General features: G+C 35.4%; 1 protein-coding gene across 5 annotated transcripts in view; it reads left to right on the top strand.

Moving 5' to 3' along the window:
- The window catches only part of JPH1 (junctophilin 1), a 94,389-nt gene that overhangs the window by 51,493 nt on the left and 27,251 nt on the right, over positions 1-15,645 (top strand). For all 5 annotated transcript variants that reach the window (XM_007486942.3, XM_007486944.3, XM_007486943.3 and 2 more), the window contains exon 3: positions 14,752-14,870. In XM_007486942.3, coding sequence (XP_007487004.2) covers positions 14,752-14,870 — 119 coding nt within the window. The remainder of the gene's footprint in view (positions 1-14,751; positions 14,871-15,645) is intronic.

Genomic DNA, 15,645 nt, shown 5'->3' with positions numbered 1-15,645 from the left:
TTCCAGAAGGTAATTGTAGTTCATTGAGAATGCAGAGGGGACAAGGGAGGTCAGGTAGTTGACATGGTCAGAAATATGTTTTAGAGGGGGCAGCTGGGTGGCTCAGTGGATTGAGAGTCAGCCCTAGAGATGGGAGGTCCTGGGTTCAAATTTGACCTCAGCCACTTCCCAGCTGTGTGACCCTGGGCAAGTCACTTAATCCCCATTGCCTAGCCTTTACCACTCTCCTGCCTTGGAGCCAATACACAGTATTGACTACAAGAAGGAAGGTAAGGGTTTAAAAAAATATATGTTTTAGAAAAACCACCTCCACAGAGTAGAGGATCAGTTGGAGAGAGGAGAGACTTGAAGCAGGAAGACCAGTCAGAAGAGTGCTAGATTCCCCTTTATGGGTTATATGCCACTTCTGAGGCAGCAGGGCATCCTCAAAAGTCCAGGCATAACCAGACAGAATTTGTCAACATTTTATCCATCTTCACAGATTGCATGGAAACTTCAGCAGCATCTCAGGGCATAGCTTAGAGAAAGGGTGGGGTACAAAAATAACATGCCTTTGCACTATTATTGTGGGTTGAATTCTGGAACCAGAATCATAGTTTTGGGCCCCTTACCTTAAGGAAAAGCCACAGATGCCTAGGAAATATTAGTTGAATTGTTATAGCCAGCATAGCCCAGAGAAGGAGAAAAAGGCACGAATTTAGGATTATGTTTGTTTATTTTAATGAAGTATTTTTTGTTGGAGAATTCATTTCCACAAAACATTTTGAGTTCCCTATTGAACTGTTGGGATTATCCATACTGAATACTCTTTGTGTTGTTACCCTTTTATGTAATCTGGCTGATATTATTCCCATGACAATTTCTTGACCCATATTTGTAAATGTTTAACCAATTCTGTTAGAGATAAGCTTATCTTTGTGAGGGAGACATTTCCAAATGAATTGTGAAACCTATGCAAATTAGACTGAATAAATCTTAAAGCTGTATTAAGGAAGAATATTAATAATTTTCTGACTTGAAAGTAAATTTTTCAGTAAGCAAAAATTTTCTTAGACAAAAATATTTTTAAGCCAAAAAGCTAATATAATTTTGAGCTGCACAAATACCAAGAAAAAAAAATAAAAGACAATCCTATAGTACTCTGCCCTCACTAGATCTCATCTAGACTATGATGTTGAATTATGGGTACCACATTTAAAGCAGGACATCAATAAGTTCTGGAGAATGTCCAGAGGAGGACAGTGAGAATGGTGAAGTGGCCTACAGTTCATATCATAGGATCAGTTGAAAGAACAAGGGATATTTAATCTGTAAGAGGCTAAGGAACAGCATGATAGCTAGCACTAAGTATTCGAGTGACTGACTTGTGAGGGAAGAAATTAGCCTTGTTCTTTTGGCTCCAGAGATAGAAGTTGCAGAGTAAAATCTGGGTTTAATGTTTTCTTAATCATTAGAGCTATCCCAAAATGGCATGGATTATCTAAAAACATGATAAGTTCCCCCTCCTTGGAAATTTTCAATCAGACAGACATTGAATGGCTACTTGTCAGGCATGATATAGTAGTCATTCCTTTTGCATATGATTTAGAAGATGAGCCCTGAGGTCCATTCCAACTCTAAAATTCTATAATCCTTTGAATTACAGCAAGAGACCCAAATAGTTCATTCAGACAAGAATATGGCACCTTGTTGAGTAAAAAAAAAAAGCAATTAACTTTCTATAGACAGTTGAACTCTTTCTCTTCATCTGTACCCAGATGAAATAAATAAATTCAAGAGACAAAATCTGGAATAGCAGCAGTGAATTTGCCATTATATCTCAAATCTGAATACTTCATAATAATAGTCAGATGAGAATTTGTGTCTGAACAACACTGGTATAACTACTAATAAAAACAGTATCACCTGTAATCCAGTCTGACCAGATTTGAAGAGGACTCATATTCATTTACCAATTCTCTGTCAGCCATTCTGCCTATTACAAACTGTCCTTTACCTTGTAAATGGAACTTCTTTGAGCACTTAAAAGAAAATTACTGCAACTTGATAAATTTTAATGAGTAAATCCTGTATAACTTTCCCCTAATAATCTAGAAAATACCCTAAAAATGTGTATTATTTGAATACTCAAGAGGCTAAGTCTATGTAGCAAAACAAAGTTGAGATTTGACAACCTTGGAGTGAATTTAAGACAACATAAATAATGAGTGTGGCTAACTTGGTCACAAAAAAAGCAAGAAATTCCAGTTTTGTTTAATTCTAGCTATATAAACCAGCCTGCCAAATGACTGGAAAAATCTGCCCATACTTTAATCTTTCCACAGGCAAAATGAGGATTCTAATGCTTGTCACTAACAACAACTGAGATAATTACCTAGATAGCAATTTGAGGTCATTATTCAAAATATTAGTTTTTTTTAATGTACTTTATTAAAAGCCAAATTTTAGTGCATTTTCAACAACATGTTAGTATTTATTATTGCTATGTTGTGAGAGTTAATGAAATATTATCTGGAAATTGGTATTTTAACTTTAATGATTTAGTTACATTGTTGATCTAGCCAATCTTCTTCACCCGCCCACCTTTTCTCTTCAGCCCTATCTCTTCTCAAACTAAGAACTAGACTTAACAAACAGAAAATTTTTGGAAATGTTTGAACTAGGAAGAAAAAACTTTTTGAAAAAGGAAATACAATAATTCACCATGAAAATAGTCTTGAGGAAATAAAAGTATTTCTGAAAACACCTGCTTCCAGTATCTTCAAAAGCTGAAATGGAGATGACTTTTTGATGCTCTTGAAGGCATCTTACATGGGAGCTATTGGTTGTTAAGAAAATTGAAGGAATTGATTGTCTCAAAGTATTATTGAACTACAAGTCTAGTGCTCTACATAGATTCCCAAAACCGTGAGTTAGAAGTCACAGAAGTCTTAGTGGTTTTCTTTTCCCACATTCCATGGCTTTCTGGGTACCCTTATAGGTTCATATTGACAGAACACTTCTGTTCTTAATAGCTCACAGGGGCAAGTTCTACTTATATGTATCCATTCCAGTTTACTACTGCCAGAGCAATGATAATCACTACATGATTCTAAAGGATAGCATTCATGATTCTACCTCTCCCATTTTAGCAGTAAAATAAGTAGAAAGACGGGAAGGGCAGCAGGATTATTATGCCAGTAAATGTGGTATAAATATACACAAAGCTTGCTTTTAGGCCAAAGTACAATTTGATTATGTAAAAAAAGGTGATGCCTCCATTTTCCATGTTTCTCTACATAGAGCTGTCCAGTTTAAATATAGCCTACTACCACAACTTGCCCAGAATAAAAATAGCCTAGAATGAAGTTACAACAAATGGCAGTGAGAAGAACTCATTGCCAATGGACAGCTAACAGATGGGAAAAGATGGCTCTGAGGTAGATGTTAAAGGCTGGAAAAATAATAGTAGGTAGGACATCCTGGGTTCCTGCCATATAGTAAAATTCATAAGTCAACAAAAGAGCACCAGAGCTTAAGAGAAGAATGGAAAAATTGGGCAAGAGTTAGTAACCAGAACCTGAATAATTGTTTAAATTATTATTCGAGATAAATTCAATAAGCATATATTTAGTACCTACTATGTGCCAAGCACTGTGCTAGGTTTTAGGGATACAAAGAAGTGGAGGGAGAGGGAGGAAAAACCCTATCCTCAAGGAGTTTGAATTTTGTTGGGGTTTTTCTTGGTGTAACAGGCAAGGAAATGCAGAACCATTTGACTTTTGAAAGAAAACAAGAGAATCAAGGAAAGTCTCATGTTAGGAGATAGTACCTGAGTTGAGCCTTTAAGGAAGATAAGTATTTTAAGATGAGGGAAAAGAGGGAGAAAATTTCAGGCATATGGACAGTTTTGTGTGAAAGCACTAAGGCAAACTATACATTTGATTATTGTCCTGATATCAAAAATAAAGAATACACATTTATTAGACAGATACTGCTTTGTTATAATGGGAGAAGTGTTATATATTAATAGCATCATATATATATACATATATATATATATATTTAATGGGACATGGGAAAGAAGCATAATAGTCAATGGAATAGTGAAGTGCTTCGTAAAATAATGTAGTTCTACCATGAAGCGTTTTAAAAATAAGGTTAGATTTTTGACAAATTTTCCCAAAGAAACTAGGATTTTTGCCTAAAGTTCATATTAATCAATTAATTCCTGAAGACCTTTTTTTCACTGTTTCTTTTTGTTTTTTTCTCTAGTATGTATCAATAGGGCCCAGCTGCCATGTTCAGTCTTTTTTCAGTCGTGTCCAACTCTTCTTGGCCCCATTTGGGGTTTTCTTGGCAAAGATACCAAAGTGGTTTGCTGTTTCCTTCTCCATATTCATTTTACAGATGAAGGACTAGGGCAAACAGAATTAAATTACTTGCCCAGGGTCTCAAAACTAATGTCTTCCTGGCTTGAGGTCCAGCAATCTTTCTGTGCCATTTTTTTCACTGAGTTTTTTTTTTCTAATATATAACAAAAAGATCCAGCTTTACCAAAAAGCTTAACAAGACTTCAGAAATCTAGGAATTCTAATTTTCTTTCTTTGCAGGGTGGGAAGTATCCACACTTGTAATTTCACCTGTTGAGAGAATTCTTAGTAAGGAAATTCCTTCTAACAATGTATATCAACAACTATTGTGCAATTTAAGAGTATCAGAAATTTGCCTGGGACAGAGAGAAATTAAAACCAGGAGTAAGGAAGACTTAAGTTCAGATTCACATACTTATTATTATTAGCTCAGTGACCCTTGGCAAGTAACATAATCACTATCTACCTCAGCATTCTTGCCTGTAAAATAGGGACAAGAATAGTGCCTTTTCCCCAAAATTATTGTGAATATCAAATGAAATGCTAACTTATTATTAAATGCTAACTCTTAAGTGACATGCTGGTCTCACAGATAGTATCAGTTCTAGAGTTGGAAATAACAAATTCCAAATAGCAATTACAATTTGTGTGCACTTGAATATTTTATTTTAACATTAATATTTGTGAGACTTAAGACTAAAAACAAAAGAACCTGTATTCTACAGCCAATTTTTGTGTGACAAAAGGGACTTTGTCACCAGGGGTACTGTCTCTATAAAATAACAGCTAAGCCCTCAAAGTAAATTTCTCGGTCTTTAGTTAGTCCTCATTCATGTTTTTGAAATGTCACAGGAAATAGACACTGCAGCAATAGACTTTGAAGTGTTAAAAGTAGCTTGCTATTCCTCAGAGCTCTGCTAAAAATGTAAGGAAAGACTATCTACAAAGTAAGCAGTAGCTTCTAAGCTTTAGGAAGACTTTTAGGTAATTAGCTTATTGTTAGGAAATATATATTTACAAAAACAATAATAATGAGAAATAACTATTATGTTACTTCACAAAAAGATTATTTTAATTTCAATAAGTTTACATGTTTTACATTCAAATGCAGCAGACAGCTATGTCATGAATCTTATAATGATGGTGGCACATTGCTCCTTGGTTGACTGGTGCCAAATTATTTGACCTCATTTAGAGATATCATAATCTCCTCACTGTATTCATTACTATTATTTGGAATGATTTAATTGTATGTTTCACTTTAGTTAGACCTTGATTTGAACTTTGTTTTTATTAGGGGAAAGCAAATTTATTTGTCAAGAAGTTGTTCTAAAAATCTTAAATAATTCCGGACTTTCCTTCTTCCTTTTTCTTGGAAAAACTCTACCATGAAAGGAAAGCTCATTGTTATCATGAAGGGTAGTACTTACTCCTCTTACTTACAACTCAATTTATTTATCATTTCTTTCAGCCTAGCTCCTCAGGAAAACTTATGTAGGAATTTTTGCAAAGTATTCTCATTTCTTGGGATCCTAGAATCACGGGGATAGAAAGGACCTTCATAGTCATCTTCTCCAATTCCCTCAGATGAGGAAACTCATGCTCATGGAAGCTATAACTTACCCAATTTCACTATTGTAATGATGGGCAGAGCTGGGATGAGTCCAAGTGCTCTGATTTCAAATCCAATGCTCTTTCTAGTTTACCTTGCTGTCTCTCATTTATTTTATTGGCTTATGCCCTTCCTCTCTTCTGGTTAGTTCCCTAAAGCACAATCTAGAGGTTGTGCAGATCTTTCGGCTAGTTCCTTTATGCATGAGAGAAAATAATGCCTCTTTCATCTTCACCTTTTCTTTCTCAATCATGCTTCCAGGTAGGCCTGCCCATTCTTAGCTGTTTAGTACCAATCAAGCCTGGTTCACAACCAAAGAGCCAGTAGAAACTAGACACCGTTTTCTATCTTTAGGTAGGCATCTAGTCAACTTCCAACTACCAGGCAATGTGTTAATGTCCCTGTTTGGCCTCTCATCCACGAGTAGATCCTACAATCTGCATGTCTTCATCCTAATTTATCATATCAGTGTACACTCCTTTTTTCCTTTTTCTCTAAAAACTTCATGTTTCTACCCAGCATCAAATATTTTTCAGTCAGTGCTCTTTTTATCCTTGACAGTGCCTTTTACTTTTTATTCTTTTTCTTTCAGATTCCACTGTTATTATTCCACTTTTGACCCGTTTCACCTCCTGCCTCACTAGACTACTTTAATAGCTTCCTCTCTTCATGCTTCTAGCAGCTGGTATCACCATTATTAATCTTCCTCAAATACCATTTTGATTCTTGTAAATTGAATAAAGAAAATGAACCCCACTCCCCATGCACAGTCATCTTCAGTGTTTCCTTCTAGGATAAAATTAATGAAAGAGCTAAATCATTTTTAGATATTTATTTTGTCATGCAAGATCATTTTCTACTGCTGTTCTGGGCTAATCTCAGAAAAACATAAAGGAGTAACTTCAGGTTTACTTTTATCAGTTGCTGACCATGACAGCCTATGAGGGAAAAAATACTGTTTTATTTCATCATGAGAACTGGGAGAAGGGTGTGGCATACAGAAGGAAAATGTGTGAGAGGGAAGCTATGTAGGTAAATAATGGTATTTACACTCCAAATACAGTTACAGGTCTTAGAGAAACCCATCATAGATTAACATTTGCCAAGGAAAGGGAAAATGGTAGCAAGTAAAATCTTCAATAATAAAAACTCTTGTACAGAAGTATTCTTAATGATGAGATGATTGATTTTTCTTAAAACTGAGGCAGAAATATTTCTCATAATAAAGGTAAGGGTCCAGTTCTGGGTCTTTTGACATCATACTGATAGGCTAGGTCTTTTTTTCCCTGGTATTATTAGTAGCAGAGAAACAAGTAGGATTTGATTCAAGTCAGTAAGCATTTTGCTAAGAATTCATTTTGTATCAGGCATTATGCTGAGGACTGAAAATACAAAGATGAAATAAGAAATAGTCCCTCCTCTGAAAGAACTTGCAATCTTGAGAGGAATTTACATCTCACATTACTTCTTTTACAACCATTTACATTGATTTACAACCATTACTTCTTTTTCCTTTTCATATTCTACAGTAGTATTTGGGGCTCCAGATTATATGTGCTGCCACCCCCCCCCACACACACACACACACCCTTCCCCAGTTAAGGGCTCTGCACTTCAGGACAGGAAAGCTTTCTCTAGCAGCTTCAAGAATAATTAACAATAACAATAATAATAATAACAATAATAAAATTTATGTAGTTGTTTAACTTGCAAATATTTGCAAAGCACTCTTTATCCTAACAGCCACCCTGTGAGTTAGGTACTTTTATTTGTTTAGTGTTATTAAAAAAATTTTAAACCCTAACCTTCCATCTTAGAATCAATATTGTGTATTGGTTTCAAGGCAGAAAAGTGTTAAGGACTAGACAATGGGGGTTAAGTGACTTGGCCAAGGTCACACTGCTATGAAATGTCTGAGTTCAGATTTGAACCCAGGACCTCCCATCTCTAGACCTGGCTCTCAATCCACTGAGCCATCCAGCTGTCCTCCAATATAGATACTTTTAAACCCTTAACTTTGTCTTAGTAACTCTAATACAGATAGATAAGGGTTAGGCAAACAGGGATAAGTGGACTTGCCCAGGCTGAGAAGAATGTGAGGCAATAAGTACCACCATTATTTCCTTTATAATTTGTAACTTCCCAATTTCTCTAGAGTTAATGAATGGCAAAGCTAGGATTTGAATCCACGTTCTCTGATTCTTTCCATTGTCATTTTCCATGTCTCTCTTTTGTTTTATTGGCTCATTCCCTGTTTCTGTCTCCATCTCTGTTTCTCTTCATCTCTCCCTCCCTCCCTCCCTTTCTCCCTCAAAGCACAATCTATCTTCTGGGTCTTTTGGTCAGTTCTCTTATTGATGAGGGGGGGGGGGAATGCCTCTTTCATCTTTACCTTTTCCTTCTCACCTGTGCTTGCAGGTAGGCCTCCCTTCTTCCATATGAAACAAACTTAGATGACAGCCAAAGTTGAGGAAACTGAGTCTGAGAAAAGTTAAATGAGTTACCTAAGCTTTATATAGCTTTTAACTGGCAAAATTTGAGCCCACATCTTTGACTCAAGTCCAGCTGTCTATCACTATGTTTTATAGCTTCTCCTATACTATTATCAAGCTAGATGCTTTCTCAGTAGCATTTGAATCCACAAGTTCATTCTAATTCTGAGACGTGTTTCAATGCTCATTCTCCTGTTCCTGTGTGTTCAACTTTAGAATGTGGGTCCCATCTACAATCTCTGCATTGAAGAAGTGTAGCTAGAGAGCCTACAGTTGTGCACAATGAAGGCTTGTAAGTCTTTTGCTCAAGGATCACCCAAATGAAGATCACAGAAGTTTATTGGTAAATTGGCCAGTGATGAATTTTTTGGTCAAAGCAATTATCCTCTAAGAAGGAATTGAGAGGTTATAAATTTAATGATAGAGGAAACACCCACATCAGAAATGTTTGTTTGAAGTATTGAAATATCTACATAATAGGGAAGCCCCAATAGATTTTATTTGGTGGACAGAAGGAAGAGAACCAGCATTTATTAAGCATCTACTATGTGCTAAGTACTATGTGAAGTGCTTTACAAATGTCTCGTTTGATCCTCAACCCTCTGAGGCAGGTGCAATTACTATTATACCCATTTTGCATTTAAGGAAAGTGAGGCAAACAAAAGTTTAAGGGATTTGCCCAGGATCATGCAGCTAATTACTGTCAGAAGCTGGATTTGTATTCAAGAAAAGAACCAATATAGGCAATAATGAAATGTATCAGGCAAACTGGCCCGTGACGGTTTTTCTGGGTGGTCTATAGTGATAGTTCTGCCTCAATTTCCTTGATATTGGACAAACTACTAAATCAATTTTTGCCTTTGCTTCCCCTTCTCCTACCTTATTGGAAGATATTCTAAAACCCAGTAGAATCAAAATAGAGAATTTTGAGAATCTCAGGCAAAAATAATTTAGAAATGCTTAAAGGTAATTTTGTGAATTTAGATAACATGAAAAATAGATGATCATTTGTTATTGGCATTTGAAGATGGCATAGATGTTTCAGTTCAAATCAATGGGAGTTCAAACAACTTGGAAATGACCACTTTTTTTTCCATCTTGAAGAGGGATAATTTTCAGTGACATTTCAAAGCTGCCAAAAAGATATTATTGTAAAATATATAAGCAGTAGGGGAACAAAAAATGTAGATGTATAGAGAAGTCATAAAAATAAGTCCATAAAAAGAGAATATACATAAAGGTAAAGGATGCATAGGAAAATAATACTTTGAGACCAAAAAAGAAAAAAAACCTTTGACATTAAAGAGAAATTTACTTGGCATGAAGAATATTCATGTACCATAGAAGTAAGAGGATAATGGTGAGTGGATTTTTTAGCAGAATTGTTCTTAAAATGTAAATAGATATGTAATTAAATAATAGTGTGAAAGAACAATGAATCTGGAATCAAAAGATTCATTCTATACCCTCATTCCCATACTCCTTTTTGTTATTTATATGTATATATATGATGAGCCTGAAGGGACATTTAAAGACATCTAATTCAGTTCTTTCATTGGTGTTAAACAAAATTGTCCACAGCTTTTGCATTTAAATCCAGCATACCACACAATTACAGTGATTGTTCAAATGATGGTTCTGTGTCACAGCAAAATCCTTGTTAGAGAAAGATTTGCTTATATTGTGTGGAATGGTGTACTTATAATTTTTAGGAAGATTTGAATTAGGATTGAAACAAAAAGGGATTTTATGGTAAAACTCAGTTAACTAGGTTTTTACAGCTAGATCAACTAGATTGTAACCTTCAATGAGATGAGGGTACTATGTATTGGGCATTATGTCCCCTAAATACTTTACATATTTTACACAGTGAACTATATTTTTGTTTCTCCAAAAAAAGAAAATTTCTAAGGTGATACAAAAAAATGACAAGAGAATATTGAAATGTAAGTGGAGGTTTGAAACATCATGTTTGAAATATCTTTGAACAGAAGCACTTAAACATGAGTGGGATAGTGTAAACACTAGAGAAGTGTTATAAGTTTGGAGTAAAAGGGCCTAGCTTTAAATGTTAGTTTATATCAGTTTACTATTTTTATTGTAGACAAGTCCCTAAACCTCTCTGGCCTTAGTTTCTTCTACTATAAAATAAGGGAATTGAATTTGATGGTCTCTGAGATTTCCTCTACTTATAAACCTACGAGACAATGAAATTATAGTGAATTTTGATTGGAATTTATCTATATGTAGAGAGATGCTACCTTATATTCATTAAAATGTTAGCAAAAAATGTTCTTTATTCATTTACAAAACTAGAAATGCAAAACCATACATTATACAGATTAGCTAACATTAGGCAATTGACTATGGAATAAAAAGGCTGTTGTTGACTTAGGAAATAGCATTTAAGCCACCAAAATATTTTTTTCTTAGCTCTTTAAAATTTTCAGTAATTTAGCAAAAGTAGTATGTGAATTTTTAAATATAAAAAAACTGACTCCCTATGACATGACCGTACAGACCTTCAGAGATGAATATTTGATTCTTCATTGGTAAGTAAGTAGGACACTAACTTTATAGGGTTTTCCACTAGTAATTATAGATTTTTATTGATCCATCCTATTTTACCCTTGGTCCCATTTGTTACCAATAGCAACAGCTACAAATTGACTGATAATTATAATCCTTTTATATGCCCTTGGATGGGAATGGAATAATGCTAATTCATTCATATATAAGTTAAATCACTTTAATCCATATGAACTGCATATTCCATAAAGTAAACTAATCCAGGGGGAATCCAAAAATTCCGAGCACCAGTCTACATTGTAATTTTACTGTGAACTGTTCAGATCATAGTTTTTTAAACCGGGGCTGCCATGTCCAGTAACTGAATTTCAGTAAGTGAGTCCCTTGAAGGATTAAAAAGAATTGTGGTCTCTACTTGGGTTAAAGAAGCACTTGAGGCATACACTCTTGCACATCAATTTGTCTGCTTTCCCCATGTCCATACAAAATCTCCAGCATACTTCATCAGTTTTTCAGTCCCAGTTGTTCTCTTCTTCATTCTGGATACACTCTGTTTGCTCACTTAGCAGGTTGCTACAGTTTGCCATTAACTCCTTAGATCCAATTTTTGGTAAGACATGTTCTCCAGATCCTGAAATTCAGCCCCTCAGGGATAAGAGCATCTAGTCCCAGGCTCATTAGACTGGTTGTGTATTATTGGCATCTTTGTATCTAAAAATCTGGTCAAGTTGCCACCAGCAGCAGTCATAGTGATAGAAGCGCTGAGTCTTTTTCTCCTTCCCTATTTATACCTATATAGACAATCAAGAAAACAAGCAGTAATGAAGTCTCTGGGAAAGAACATAAATATTGATGAGGAAGAAGTCACTGTTTAGCCTGAGTGGAGGCATTGGAATGGCAAAATGTATTCTGGGAAGGGATAACATGAATGCACTAGTGGAAAAGCCACCAAAAAGAAATTGAAAAGAAGAATGAAAGAACAGAGATGAAAAGTTATGACCACCTTGCAATTCTAATGCCTTAATAACTGCCTCAAATAGGTTTTGGTATAAATAGAAATTCTCAAATAAGAAATGGAAACTATGGATAAATTTCTTCTGGGTCATAGATAGAATCAGAGAATTTCAGAGTTAAGAGGAATTTTCATTTCCAACCCATACCTAAATAAGAATTCCTTTTTCCATCATAACTTTTTTTTTCATTTTTACTCCTTGACCTGTCTGTTTGGTTTGATGCTACTGACCTCTTGGTCTCCTTGGTTGTCCCTCCTAGTTCTCATTTACTATTTTTTTATTTTAATTTTATTTTTTAAAAATATATTTCCATGTTTACATGATTCATTTTCGTTTCCTCCTCTCTTCCCTCCCCACTCCCAGAGCTGACAAGCAATTCCACTGGATTGTACAAATGCTATCATTTGATACCCATTTCCACATTATTCATTTTTTCCATTAGAAGAATGTTTTAAAACCAAAACCCCAAATCATATACTCTTATAAATAAGTGATAAATGATGTCATAAGATTTTCTTTTGAGATTCTATTTCCATAGTTCTTTCTCTCAATGTGGATAGCATTCCCTCAGAAATGTCCTAGATTGTTGTATTACTACTAGTAAAGTCCATTACATTGGATAGTTCCATAATGTTTCACTTTCGGGATACAGTGTTCTCTTGATTTGTTCATTTACTTTATAAATTGTGTGATTTTGGACAGGTCATTTATATTCTCAGGCCTCAGTTTCCTCATCCACAAAACCAAGGAGTTGGACTAGATAAGTCTGTGATCCCATCTAGCTCTGAATCAGTGATTCTTCTACCGGCCTGCCCATTTTTCATCTATCTCCTTTGCTGGATTGCCATCCTAGGGCTTTGTCCTGGACCCTCTCTCTCACTGAAACATTCTAACAATTCTAAAAGGTTCTACATTCAGATACCTTCCAGATGTATATATCTGTTTCTAGGTTCTCTCCTCTACTCTTATCAGGCATCATCAATTGTGATGGACATTTTGGATTGATTTGTTTTAAACGCCTCTGTCTTAGTATTAATTCTAAGACAAAAAAGAGGCAAAGGGTAGGCAGTTGGGATTAAGTGACTTGCTCAGCATCACAGGGTTAAGGAAGTGCCTGAAGTCAAATTTGAACCCAGGTCCTGACTCCAAGCCAGAGCTCTATTCACTGTCCTAACTAGCTACCCCTATGATGGGCACATTGGAGTTTGAAATTAGACATTTACAACTGGATGCAACTTAATTTCTCCTGCAGTCCTCCCAAATCCTCTATCTTCCCAACTTTCTTATTTCTGTTGAGGGCACCATTACCCTCCCACTCACCTAAATTTATAACTGCAAAGTATTCCTACACTCTTCCCTCTCTTTCACTGTCCCTTTAATCAGTTGCCAAGTCTTGTTGATCCTACTTCATCAATATATAATCTTTTTCAAGTCTCTCCCATTGTTTATACTCACACAGGCACACTCACAGGTAAGACCCTCATTGTCTTTTCCATGGACTATGCAATTGTCTCCTGATTTGTCTCCCTGCCTCCATCCTCCCCTTTCTAATTCACCCTCCACACACTTGCCAGATTGATTTTCCTAAATCATGAATCTGAGTATGTTACTTTCCCCCTTAAGAAATTCCATTGATTTCTATTTAAAAAGAAGCCTTTCCCAGTCATACTTATTCTTAGTGCTTCCTCTCCAAAATTATCTCCAACTTATCCTGTACATAGCTTATTTATCCATAGTTATTTGTATGTTGTCACCTCCATTAGGTTGTGCACATGAGAGGTGGAATAAGGGTTTTGTCTGTTTGTTAGTTTGTGGTTTTGTTGCCTTTCTTTTCATACCTAGCACTTAGCACAGTGACTGGCACATAGTAAGCTCATGCTTGTTGACTGACTAGGATAATATACAAACTGCACTATTTGGCATTTAAAGCTATTCATGATTTTAAACCCCTTCAAATGCCAGCCTATCTTTATAGATTGATTATCCACAGTTCTCTTCTTTATATACCAACCAAAAAAGCCTACTTGCTGCCTTATCTTCATACCTTTACTTAGGCTGTTCCTCATGCCTGAAACATATTCCCTCCACTTTAGCTTGGAACATATTCCCTCCACACTTCTCCTTGTAAAAGCCTTAGTTTCCTTAAAAGTTTAATTCAAGTATCACTTTCTAAATCAGGACTATCCTGATGCCTATAACTTTTAGAAACCTTACAACAGAAAATTATTATTTTGTATGTACTGATCTATGTATATGTTATTTCCCACAAATAGAATGTAGGTACCTTTGAGGTAGAGGTTATTTCATTTTTGAATAAAAATTGTATCCTAAGCACCTAGGACATCACCTGGATTCTTTATTAAAAGGCCTTTCAATGAGTAATGATAGGTCGTCATTTAGCTTTTGACTTACTCAATGATCTTTAGTAAAGAGCAACACATTACCTTCTAAGGTAACTACTTCCATTTCTACCTTCCTTTGCACAAAAACATTGAAAGCTAAAATAATCTTAAGATTTGACCAAGAAAGACCTAAAAAGTTGACCCACAATCTTTCTTTACATACCCTATTTTTACTTTCATTTCCTGAATAGGAGTAGAGAAAGGAAGTTATGGGAATGCAAGGATAGGGTCTTTGGATGTTTAGGATAATGTTAGATGTTCCTTTTCATGGGATTATAAAGGATTCGTTTATTCTAAGTGAGTTAATAAGATGGCACCTTTGCTGACTCCTGACTTTTGTGCCCTGCTTAGGACTGCACATGCAAGAGCAAAAGCAGATGCTGCTGACCAGGCTGCCGTTTCTGCCCGCCAAGAATGTGACATTGCAAGGGCTGTTGCAAGAGAGCTTTCACCAAATTTCTATCAACCAGGTAAAAGCCATTTGTTCTTCTTTCATGAAGAAGTGTGGGAAAAGGACATTGGCCTTTCAGTTGATTTGATTTGATTCTACTTTCCATGGAGAGTATTCTTTGTTAAACTAAATATTCTTGTCTTTTGAATGCTTACAAAAACACAAAACAAGCAAGAGAGAACAGGAATAGAGTTGTCTAAGTACTGACTTAGGGGATTTGGGATTTCTTTCCATTGTGGTTTTTTGTTTGTTTGTTTGTTTCTTTGTTTTTGCCTTGGCAACAAATAACCCACACTCTTTGGTACTAAACAACTCAAACAGGTAAGGGACCAGAACCTGAAAGAGAGTGGGATGATTATGACCATAAATTTAAGTAACAATTGAGATGACACTGCCTCTCTATTTATAAATGTCTATCAAAATTATATCAGTAACAATAATAGTAGCTAGCATCTATATAATGCTTTAAGCTTGCAAAATGCTTAATAAATAGAATATCATTTAATCTTTACTATAGCCCTGGGAAATAGATAATATTAATTATCTTCACTTTATAAATGAGTAAACTAAGGGAGAAAATATCCAAACTTGCACAGTAAGTGAGACTAGATATGAATTGAAGTTTTCCTGATTCCAAAGGTCAACACTATATTTCTGTGGATACTCTATCTCAATAGAAAAAGCTAGGAAAATTATTTTACCTGATATATTTGCTAATCGATTTGTAAGGCTGAACTACATATCTGATTTTATAAGAGAAGTATCTTAGTCATAGATTTATCTGTAGGCAGTAC

The sequence above is a fragment of the Monodelphis domestica genome, chromosome 3 (assembly GCF_027887165.1).
Source record: "Monodelphis domestica isolate mMonDom1 chromosome 3, mMonDom1.pri, whole genome shotgun sequence".
Taxonomy (NCBI): Eukaryota; Metazoa; Chordata; class Mammalia; order Didelphimorphia; family Didelphidae; genus Monodelphis; species Monodelphis domestica.
This window is presented reverse-complemented; position numbering and strand designations above follow the sequence as displayed.